Source organism: Chamaea fasciata, unplaced genomic scaffold (assembly GCF_029207755.1).
Source record: "Chamaea fasciata isolate MVZ Bird 193981 ecotype frontalis unplaced genomic scaffold, bChaFas1.0.hap1 SCAF_3, whole genome shotgun sequence".
In the NCBI taxonomy this organism is placed as follows: Eukaryota; Metazoa; Chordata; class Aves; order Passeriformes; family Sylviidae; genus Chamaea; species Chamaea fasciata.
Window position 1 is genome coordinate 58788438 of NW_027094088.1, and position 12355 is coordinate 58800792.

General features: G+C 38.4%; 1 protein-coding gene across 1 annotated transcript in view; it reads left to right on the top strand.

The window, feature by feature from the left end:
- MOXD1 (monooxygenase DBH like 1) overlaps nucleotides 1-12355 on the top strand; it is a 49958-nt gene that overhangs the window by 13089 nt on the left and 24514 nt on the right. Inside the window, exons 2-4 of the mRNA XM_066180477.1 lie at nucleotides 289-435; nucleotides 1853-2020; nucleotides 2369-2452. Coding sequence (XP_066036574.1) covers nucleotides 289-435; nucleotides 1853-2020; nucleotides 2369-2452 — 399 coding nt within the window. The remainder of the gene's footprint in view (nucleotides 1-288; nucleotides 436-1852; nucleotides 2021-2368; nucleotides 2453-12355) is intronic.

Sequence of the window (12355 nt, forward strand, 5' to 3'; positions counted from 1 at the left end):
ATGATAAATAAAGCTTCTTGGTTGCCGGGTCCAGCCTTTATTTCTGCAGTTACTTACAGGCAGCACGTTGCTAATATTACTTAAGGCATTCTTTAAACTGTCTATAGAGGAGGGTTGCTTTCTTGGAGATTTTGTATAAAAAGTAGTTCAGGCCACCTCAAATTTATTGTTTGATTCAAAACTGACACTGCAGAATTTTACATGTTTTGAAAAAGGCTTCAGTACCTGACATAGAGTTTCATTATTTATATTAGATTTTAATAATGGGCCACCTTTCTTTTATAATAGGATTATTTCACAGATGAAAATAGAGTACTAAAAAAGGACCCTCAACAGGATTACCATCTGGAGTATGCTATGGAAAACAGTACACATACAATATTGGCTTTTAGCAGGGAGCTGCACACTTGTGACACAAATGACAAGAGCATAACGGTAAGAGTCTCTGACTATATGAAGACAAATGAAGTAATTAATACAGGATAAATGTATATGTGGTTATTAAGCTGGTAATTAGAATCTATTTTTACTGAAAGGACAGAATTAGAAAAATTCACTTTCCAAGATATCTGTTTGCTCAAATTAACCAGGTAAAATATTTGTGCTAGTTTTATTAAACTATTATGTTTAAATTTCAGCTTTCATTTTTCTTCTACTTTAATGCATTATGTTCTGTAATTTTTAACAAGAATTTTTAACAAGAATTGAAATAGGTACCTCTGGGCCATCAAGTCCTATATGCCATTGTTATAACCATTGTAGAGAGACCAAATTGAGAAATACTGTTAAGATTCTGCACTAACTTGTACTAGATCTTTGGAACAGATTTTTGAAACGAATTGGAAAAGATATATTTAAAGGGTCTGTTTGTTTTGTTTCTTTATTCAAAACTAAAAGTGAAAGAATTTTATGGTAAAGTTTTCCATGTTAAAATAATTTTCATGGTAAATTCTTCAGTTGCCCTAGGGATTACTGTGCTATTTCCTAAGCATAATTTTAAATTACATGAAGCTGATGACTTCGGTATTGGAAATTACAGATAGGTTAGAGAGATTTGCAAGTTTTTCTATGCTTTGGCTTGTTTACTCCTTCTTTTGGAAACGTCACTACAGGAGTAAAATACTATATTCATTATCTGTGTTTTTACAATATATGCAATTATAGCAACATGAGAGGCTGAAAATGCAGGAAGCAAAGCCCACCTGTATAAACCACTAGTTTTCCAGGCAGTCACACACACCTGCTCCAAATTCTCAGTATAATTTAGCATTTTGAGACACTTCAGGATTTATTATAGCACTTTGTCTCAAGGGTCATTATTGTAATCTGAGAATCTAAGGTTTACAGAGAACTGATCTGTGCAATGGCTGTAGATTGATTTTTAAGACATAAATCTGTTCTGTAATTGAACGTTTATTTTCCATAGTATCTAAGGAAAACAATTCACTGAAGGTATTGACATCTTCACAGACATGAGCCTGGAAAATGTTTGAGGGGGAAACATTCTGGTTGCTGATGAAATAAGTAAATTTTCTAGAAAAATGTTTGTAATGCATTTAGTTGGTTACTTCTTTATGAGTCTGCTCTGCCATTTGAATATATGATTTCAGTTCACAACATTAGGGAAGGAATCCATCAGAGAACAGTTTAATTTCTGTGTATTTCCAATTAACCCATTGAGTATAAAACATTTTTTCTTTCAAAGGCCAAATTGCGTAGGTAGATGACTCCTCTGGAATACATTGTCATTGCTTAAATGCACCTACGTCACAGCTATTATGGGAATTATAGGAACTGTGTAAAGAAGATGATGTTCCTATCCCTTGTGGACATTTTGCTTTGTTTTTTTCAGGAGAGCACAGTGAGGGTAATATGGGCCTACCACCACAAAGATATGGGAGAAGCGGGTAAAAATTACCATGGATCCAATCGTGGTACAAAGAGTCTGCGTTTGCTGAACCCTGAGAGAGAGGAAGTCTCATCTGCCTCCTTGCCGTACTTTGACTTGACAAACAAAGACGTAAGTTATTCCATGTTGTGGGTTTCTGTGGAGATGGGAATAAGGCGGTAGCCAAAGCCTTTGGCTTCCACAACGGGTAGGGTGACTTTTATGTATAGATTAAATATAAGGAAGAAATTCTTTGCTATGAGGTTGATGAGGCATTGGAACACGCTGCCCAGAGAAGCTGTGGACACCTCATCCCTGGAAGTTTTCAAGGGATGGGGCTTTGAGCAACCTGGTCTAGTGGAAGGTGTCCCTGCCCAAAGCAAGGGGATTAGAACTGGATGATCTCTAAGGTCCCTTCCAACCCAGACTGTTCTGTGATTCTATGATAATACTGTGTCCTTGCCCTTTTTATTAAGACAGGTGCCTGTACCAGACAAGGACACAACGTATTGGTGCCAAATGTTTAAGATTCCTGTACAGCATGAAAAGCATCACGTGACAAAGGTGAGTGTTTCGGAAAATTTGGAGGAATTTATATAATAATTACACTTCAAATCAGTTCTTGCACTTTTGAAGTTTGTTTCACTGCCAACTGGAGGGAAGACAAGACCTCTTGTCTGTATTCACAAATATGGATCAAGTGTTTGTGTATGTGTGCCCAGAATCTCGCTCAGGTGTGCCCTGACAACTGGCATGCACAGTGACAGACCCTCTTTCTTGCGGTTCTTTTCTCCTTCATCCTCTCTCCCTTAAGAAAATGAGGTTGAAAATTATTTCTGTCTGTAAATATTTCTGGCAAGGACTAAGTAAAATTGTCTAAAAGCACGTTACATCAGGTTTCTACTTCTATATAGGAATTTAATGAATTTCTTTTAACAGATAGTAATTTTAAATTAAAAAAATAATTCTGTGAAGAATTCTATTTCTTCTTTTTTGTTACAATTGTCAGTCATGTTTCTTCAGTGCATTCAGTATGACTGAAATTTTAAATTAATTCAGAGAACTTTAACATGTGATCTCAATGTCTGTATGATAAATACCTATAATTACTCTGAAATATTGTGTGTTTCTGCACTTTATCAGAATGAACAATTGCAAGGCCCAAATTTCTGCCTTTAGGTGCTTGATCTTTAATCACATTTGAAATTTCTGACAGCTACTTTCCCTGTATGAAATGGAGAATTTGCTTGTGTTACAATATGTATGTCAAAATCCCTAGTTTTCTGCTTTCAAGTGAGAGACTTTCAAAATAGTAGTATCGGAATCAAACTTTCCATGTTAAATTTGGTGGAAGTTGTAGATACTTGCTGTTCTGCTAAAAAGTTCCCTAGAAGTATTCATTATGTATAATTTCTGAATTTATTTTCTAAATGCTTTGCCTGACTGCACATACAATTGTTAAGTCTTTAAAAAATAGTGTTTGGTTGAAGCTAAAACAAGATTTTAGCTCAGAAATGCACTGGCTGATTCTTCAGAATAATTTTATATTCTTTATTTTACAATAATGTATAAAGCGTATTTAAGTTTCAGAAATCATACTTTCAAATCAGCATATATTTTCCGAAGTTAAAAATTAGACTAGAATCCTCAGTGATTTTTCCATCTTCAGAAAAGCACGAAAATTCCGTATTGTTGCTGAAAAAATTTTAGAGTGAGAAAAATTAATACAGAAAGAGAGTAGATTTAAGTGGGAACACTTCCTTAGCCTTTCTTTTCAGGGGCACAACTTATATTTTCCAATAAGTGATGTTTTTAGATGCCACATAGAGGGTTGTTGTGGAATTGTATCTATGTGCCCTTGCAAACTGATTAAACATTTCCTAAAGCCTACTGATACACAAAGGATGGGGCTTATGGCTACTGGGGGAGATATTAGCTGTGCAAACAGATCTTGAGTTTCACAAAGGGGAGGGTGGATGAACTCTTTGGCCTGATCAAACTGTCTGGGTTAGTTAAATACTTACATAGATGTTGATTCTGGATTCCTTCTGTAGCACAGTTTTCACACAAACCTACACGTCATTTTTACAGACAGAAAAAAAAATGATGTAGACATGGTACAAATTTGTCTGTGGCCTAATTTAGTCTACATGTGAGCTGACTTTGGCCATTTCTGTGCTCCTGTATGATTTTGTGGAGTGCTGAACTGTTCAGTTTGGCACTTGCTGGACAATGTGTGCCATCAACAGTGTGTGCTTAGCTGTGCTGAAGTGTAAATCTGCTGGTGATCTGGGGTCTCAAGTAGGTGCAACTGCCACAATTGGAAATTTTTTCCTATGTTCCACTGTTCTCTGTCATTTCTTCATCTTGAAAATTGCTCTGAGCACTTTTTAGTAAAGTACTTTTTAAATATCTGTTTCATCAGGAAAGCATGATGTTTTAATGAAGGAAACAACAAAAATCAGACCTGTCATTAAAGATAGATGTCAAGACTTAATTGCCTCTGGTTAACAAATACCAGATTCTGAGTTCATATTCTGAATTTAAAAGGATCTTAATGCCTATTGAAGATGCATTATTTAAAAAATATTATGCTTTAAGCTAGAATATATTTAAGATATTTACAGATATGTTTTGTAAATACAATCTAACGGTGCCACAGCTGGCTAACTGATAATACTTGAGTCTTAGGGTTCACCTGCAGTGGTGTTTTAGTTTCTCGTCTTTGCACAAAACTAAGAAATTGGTAGAGCAAGAGATCTCAATATTAATCAAAGATAAATTATGTAAGACCTTAGGTCTTTTCTTTCTCTTTACCTAATATTCATGTTACATTCCAGGAATCACAGGTAAGGGGAAATGGCATGTTTTCATTGATCAAGCTGCTCTACATGATATGTAAATTGTGCAAGAGATAAAATTGTAATCTTCTGTTCATCTCATAGGTAGAATAAGGACATGGATATGTAATTTCTCTTTATGCTGCATTTACCAATGGAGAACAGATCTTCACTGCAATAAAGGGGCAACCAGCCAGGTTTAGAACTTCTCTGTTAAATCTTCTTTTGTTTCACATTTCTTGCAACATTCTCTTCAGAGAAGAGATTGTGTCTTCCTACATGTCCCTACAATGCCTTCTGTTTCTAATGCCTCCAGGAACTTCTGGAGAGACTACTCATAATAACATGTCTGTTAAGAAATAAAACACAATAAGACAATTTCTCAATAACTGGGCATAATAGTGACGATAGTTATCCAGAGAACAACGAAAACCAGGCACTGAGCTGGTTTTGTGACTAATGGTTTACATCGTTCCTCAGATTTAAACTGCCTACCTGGCTGAATTGTGTCTCCTTGAAAATTTATTAAACTTCTACAGGATTTCCCCCAGGGCATTTTCTATTAACAGAAGCAATTATAAGTGTAATAGGTAGATTTTGAAAATAATATAGGCAGAACAGATGAAAGGAATTGCTTGGAGTTAATAGGCATTCAGGCATTCAGATCAGATGTTTGCAGGATGGCCCTGCAGTGGTCCCAGTGGTGGACTTTGGCTGCTCTTCACATGGGAGAGCACATGGCTGGCTGCCTGTCTGCAAACTCCTCCTGCAGCTACGTGTGCATTGGCCTGTTTTGCTGCTCTGAGCTTCAGGCAGTGGTGTGTGCCTCAGACTGATTACTCAAGGGATTTTCACTCTTCTCACATGCAGAAGTTAGCCAGGAGCTTTCTCAGGAGCAGGTTTCATAGAAAAAAGCATTCCACTTATTAGCCCAGACTTTCTGGCGATGGTTTTAAGACTATGTCTTGTTGGGATTATTTGCAGTTCTCTGTAAATGTCATTATTCTGACTGGTCCTGAATGTGCCTTTTAATCACATTCCTAAAGAAAAGTCTCTGGTTTCACCAACTACACCTCAGGAAGAAACTCCCCTCCAGCAGGACCTCTCAGAAGGAGGGAGAGCGGGATCCACTGGTAGAGCAGACACACAGGCAGGTCCACACACCTACCTCTGCATGAAAATGTTTGTCTCCCTGCTAAAGCCATGCTGAGAGCAAGTCTCTGGGTATGGAGAGCCAACACACACAGAGACACCACTGCACCAGGGCTGGGAGCAGGGCTGACAGAGACAGAGGTGGTCATCCCAGGGAGCACCCCCTGAAAATGGGTCTCTGCAGCATCCTCCCCCTTGTAAATTATCTGGTTTTTCTATTTCTTTTTGCTCATTCAATTAAAAAAAAAAAAAGTTATTCAGTGGCAGCAGACTGGATGTTTTGAAATTTTATCATTTTTGTACTGTTGAGGTGTCCGATTTTTATGATTGTCACTCTGTGTGGATATGTGTGTGCAGACACACTCTATTTTAAGAAGTTAAGGACTATTTGCTGATAGGTTTTTTCTGACTATTTGCTGAATTTAATTTTTCTTCACTGTGAGCAGACATCATGAAGATGTTTACCAGCAGCAAGAAAGTGAAAATTAGTTTCACATTCATGAGAAATACTTCTCAGTGTTTCAGTAAATACAGCTCTTACTTTGTATTCAAAGCTTGTTCTTAACTGCTTTTTCTACTTGTGGTTCTACAGATGCAGCTCTTTTTTCTTACTATCTCTACGTTTCAATACTTTGTGTCTTCTGTCACTTCAGTATAATTGCATATTCTAATAATTGCATCTGCTAAGGATTCATTACTCTGTCTTCACATTTACATCAGGTTTTCCATGTGCTTGACTGTTTCTTCTGCTGCAATTAAAAGACCTTAAGATACAGTGTTTCTTCTACTGTCTCTAGATATTCTATGAATCCTCTAGACCTGTGGTCTCCCTCTCCACCTGAACAAATTGTTTAATGCTGTGTGTAAACTGCAAGTTTGGAGTATATACTGGTGAAAGACTGGTATGTATATCCTACATGCCAGACATGCCATAATATATTTGTGTGAAGCTTTTCAGCATAGCATGCCTGTGCTAGTTCCAACACTGTAAATTTTCCCCCTATATTTTCTTAATTTCTTTTAAAAACACTGTGTTTTCCTCAGGAAAAGTAGTTCCCCAGGCTTCATTAGTAATAATCTCCTAGTCGAAAACATGTCAAATATTGACTTTTACTCCAAGACTGGGAAAAACATTCTATGTAAAATAAACCCTAAAATTGGGTAGTATGGTCACTTAGCTGTATCTGCATGTCTTTTCTCTAGGAATAACTAATTTTTTCTGCAGTTCTAAACTTTGTAGGTTGTTTCAAAACCAATATAGTCAGAGAAATACCAGCAGAAATGCTGTAATATGGCTGTCCCCAAGAGCATAAAATATTTCTGATTCTGGAAGAGAACTTTTCAAGTAGGACATCCAATTTTAGAGGGCAATTGGCGTTGGAAAGGAGGATAGCAGTTGCATTTTGTAAGCTCTTAGAAGTTTTGATTCTTGTATAAAGCAGTCCTTCCACATGCATTATTTGAACCTGCTTATGAGAATGGTAGCTCTGCTGAAATGGGGAAGAAGCCCCATACTGGGGATTAAGCTGTGTGGTCAAAATTCAGTATCTCTTCAGTATAACTGATGAATACTCAGGCAACATATTAAAGACGATATGTTCAGCCATAGAGATGGACTTCCTCTCATCTAACTTGAGTTATCTATGGGTCTGAGCCAGCTGCTTAATTGACCTTACAATGGCAAAACTAGCTGTTTGCATCATCCTAGAGGTGTATGAGCTCAAGCATCCCACATATGGTTCAATCTCGCTCTCCTCTGATGGATGAGAGAACCCAGACCACCAGCCTGTATTAGATAAGTAACTCCCAGATGAATAAATCAGGGGAGACATACCCCAACCAAAAGAATCAGGGGAGAGAAGAGACTGTGATAAATGCAAAAATTGTAAAATAATACTTTTTAAAAAAAATTGCCTATGGGAAAAGTGATCTTTTCTCAACCACAACCCTGTATAATTTTTTTGGCACTGAGCTTACAATGTGACTAGTGAAACGGGCTAATCATATAACCAGAAAAATAAAAATCTTAATTATTTGGCATTAGCTGAGAAGTGCTACATTAGGCATATTTTTATATCAGCACTAAAGTTTTCCATTTCTGATCTCCTTAGAAGAGGGAGCCTCTTTTCAATTAAAGAGAGGGCTGTATTAGAACACATCAGCAGCTGCCAGTTAATCTTCATGTTCTGTTTCGAGGCAAACTGATAAGGAAGTAAAAACTCCAAAAAACTTGTTGCCAAGGGTAACTCTGCTTTTTGACAGTGGAATGCTTTAGTAATGCCAAAGACCCCAGTGTGAAAATACAAAGGGACTCCAGTTTAAGAGACTGATTGATTGGAAGCCAGAAGGGCAGCTTGTAGCCTGCAGTACCTAAATGAGGGCACTGATTTTTAACTTGAGTGATACCAGACAGTAACTGCTTGTTACTCTCTGGCCTGAACTTTTACATTTTGCTAAATGTGATAACTCTAGCAGATTGCATCATGCAGCCTGACATAAACAAATGTTCTATATTTTCCCATGCATTCCCCTAGAAAGCAATTTCAGCCCCAGTAAATTAGATTGGCAACCAAACAATCATCTTACGCTGCAGAGCTTGTAAGCTATCTGCCCTTTGATCTGCAGGGCTGGCTCTTTGGTGCAAGCCTGAATTGGCCCATTAGGCTTTGCAGTGCTAAAGATTCACGTAACTGAATAGGCTGAAAATTAAAAGTTTCCCAAGCACTGTCTGAGGAAATAACAGAAATACATTAATGTCTCATATTCTGCTAAATTATTTCATATGCAAAATTGTTTCAGGTATTATTCTGTTCTGTGATCACAGATTAAATTTTATATGACCACAGATTTTACTGTTTTACCAAACTTTATATTTCTTACATATTTTTATTTTGCAGAGGTCTTCTTTCATTTCACTTGTGAATCTGAACTATAATTCTTAAATTATGCAGTTATTGCTGCATTATTTATTCCATACTTGGCATGCAAAAATAACCAACTTCATTTCTGTCATCAGCGAAGTTGAATGTCAAAGTTAATTTAATCCATTTTCTTTGATTTTTGCTTTCTAAATAAAAACAACATCCAGCCATTATGACAACGTATTGACCATGCCAGCAGGTGCTAGCATGTGTGCTGTATGATTTTTTGGTTAAATAAAAGTCATATGACAGCAGCCTTAATTTAAAATGTGACCAAAAATAAGCATGGAAAAGGGGAAAATACAATTTTTGTGAAGATCTCTGTGTTTTACCTCCCAGTTCTGAGAGGATTTGTGGGGTGATCTTCAGGAGACCCTTGCTGATGATTAACCCCATTTTGTCTTGTGCCATGACTTTTTCTTCATCATCCTTAGCTTTATATATGATTTTCAAGTAAAGCTATGACTAGGTGATGCGCTGAAAAGATAAGAAAATTGTCCACAGCCAAACATCCAGCACTCCTTATCATAGCAGGCAACAAAACACTTCAGAGCAGCACTGGGCCTTTGATGAGCAGTTAAAAAGCATCTTGTGTGCATTTACCAGAACAGCAGGCTCGTAGGTAGTAAAATCTCTCCTGATGGGGCTTGTCTGGATGGATCACAGAACAAACTCAGCTTGGTCCTACTAGATGGCATTGTTTCTGAAGATCGACCTTCTAATTCAGACAAATCACATTGTAGCAGCATCTTAAACAAATTTTCAATAAGGCAAATGAAAGTGCTCCAATGGTATCTAAGTGGAGCAGAAATTTCTATTCCAATCTAATTGAAGTATCTCTTCAGTACCAATCTTTTAATCTGCAACCTCAGCTATTGGTGGTAGTTTTCAGAAAATTATATTATGACTTTCTCCATCTTTGCTTTCACTTGCAGTTCACAGTAGTCACATGTATGAACAAAGCATAGATTCATAAACTCCACATTAGTCACAGTGGAAAAATAGACAGACAATGGTCAGAAAAGGCCTCTCCACCATGTCCACACAGAGCAGACTGTATTGGGTTTGCATGGCTTTGTTTTGATGGCAGGGGGGCTACAGGGTAGCTTCTGTGAGAAACCACCAGAAGCTTCCTCCATGTCCAGCAGAGCCAATCCCAGATGTCTCCAGGATGATCATGCCACCGGCCAAGGCTGGGCCAATCAGGAATGATGGGAACGCCTCTGGGATAACAGATTCAAGAAGAAGAAGAAAAAGGTTATTGTGAGATGTAATTGTGGTCAGTGAATAGCAGAGTGAGAATATGCAAGAGGAACAACTATCCAGACCCCAAGGTCAGTGCAGAAGGAGGGGCAGGAGCTACTGCAGGTACTGGAGCTGAGATTCCCCTGCAGCCCCTGGCGCAGACTGTGGTGAGGCAGCTGTGCCCCTGCAGCCCATGGAGGATCACAGGGATGCAGAGATTCACCTAAAGCCCATGGAGGAGCCTGTGCTGGAGCAGGTGGATGCCTGAGAGGAGGCTGTGAACCTGTGGGAAACGTGCTGAAGCAGGGTCCTGGCAGGGGCCTGCAGACCTGTGGAGAGAGGAGCCCTCTCTGGAACAGGTTTCCTGCTAGGAATTGTCACGCTGTGGAGCACCCATCTTGGAGCAGGCTGTGCCTGAGGGACTGCACCCTGTGGAAGAGTGACCCACATTGGAGCAGTTTGTGAAGAACTGTTGCCCATGGGATGGACTCACACTGGAGAAGCTCATGGAGGACTGTCACCCATGTCAGGGACTCTACCCTGGAGCAGGAGAAAGACTCTTCTCCCTGAGCACTGGGAGGAATAAGGTGTGATGAACTCACCATAACCCCTTTTCCCCATCTCTCTGCACTGCTGTGTCCTTCCCATTACTGTGTCTTAAGTTGCTGGGACTAAAACTGTGTCTTTCTGAAGAAAGAAAAGAAAGAAGAAAGAAAAATGTGTCTTCCTTTCTTTTTTATGAAGTGCCAATCACAGTTTTGGTTTCTAGATAATTGCTACGGTGTAACTTTAATGCAGACTTTAAAAGAACCATGTAATCTGAAAATAGCCCTTGTTGTGTGACTTCCTGCATGTGTTGATTGGTGATGAAGTCCTGCAGAAGGGTATACCAGGATCTGACTCTGGGTGAGAAAATATGAAAATAGTATTAATGTGATCGTTACTTAACTGCATTTATTTTGTAAGCCCTCTTGTGTTTGTATATTAACCCTGTGAGTATAAATTTTTAGACAGTTAGGAGCAATAGTTCCTGACAGTTGCTCTGGAGACTGTAACGTCAAAATCATGAGCCTTGTGCTTATTTATTGTCTGCTTTCCCTTCAAATTGAAGGTGCCAGGGTGTGCAGGTCGGTGGCTTCTCTATGCCATCCTAATGCCTGAGGTCCTTCTCACAGGTGGTACCTTTTGGTAGCCCCTCGGAGAAGTCAGCATGTCATTTTCAGAAAACGTGTTTCCTGGTAGTGTGCTTCCTTATGTGCACAACAAGAAAGGGACACACTGTCAATACTCATGTGTTCTGTCTTCAGGCAAAGCTGCCCGCTCACTCCCAAGCAGGAGGAGAAAAAGTGTAATGTTATTTAGCTGCATGATTGAGGGGATCTTTTGCAGTTCTACTGTAGAATTTAAACCTCTTCCATTGTGGCCTCAAAGAAATAGATGCTGCTGTGCAAGGATGGTGATTCCATGAACAAACGGGAGTACCTTCACTGACTTTATTTATACTATTCAAATCATATGTTCCTCTTGAATAAATATAAACTCTTTATTGGCTGCCCATTTTGGCCTTAGGCCTGAAATGTATTTGGTTACATATTACTTTATTATGATATTGTTTTTTAAGGAAGTAACGATGTTCAGGATTAATTGCCAATTAATTCTGCTTGAAGTGTGTCAGCTGTGCTGTGAAACTGGCCATCCTGAAGACCGCAACCACTGCCAGTGGCTCTGCTGCTTGGGAGTACAGTGTGTGTACTGCCAGCATGCATAACCAAATGAAACATGTTTTTGCTTGACCTGAGCTTTTTATGAGATTTCTCCTCAGGGTTATACTTTTTAACTATTTACCTAAATCCATTATCTTAAATCTTCAGGCATACATCAAGCAGAAACGGTGTTTTGTTGGTATTTCTTTGAGGTATCCTTCCTTTGGATTTCGTCTAAATCACTGTAAGTCTTTAAAGTCTGAAACTCCTTATGAGTGGCAGAGTTCCAGGTAATTAATTAGGAATAAGAACTTCAGAATGGGCTTGATGGCAGAGAGAACGAGAAGTCCTAAACCCATCTCTAACTCTCGTTTTTAAATGTTTAGGCTTATTGTTTATTATGTTTTTTGATTCCTCCTTCTTAGTTAAAATATTTAAGTTGTTAAGCAGAGTGACCTGCAGAAATTTTGGATGTACAATGTGATTATTAGTAGCCCTATATGGGGATAGAAGAATTTGTGTAAATTTAGATATATAGCCTTCTCTCCAAGCTAAAAGCACAGCAACATTTTAATTTTACCTGAAAGTATATATTCTTTTCCAATA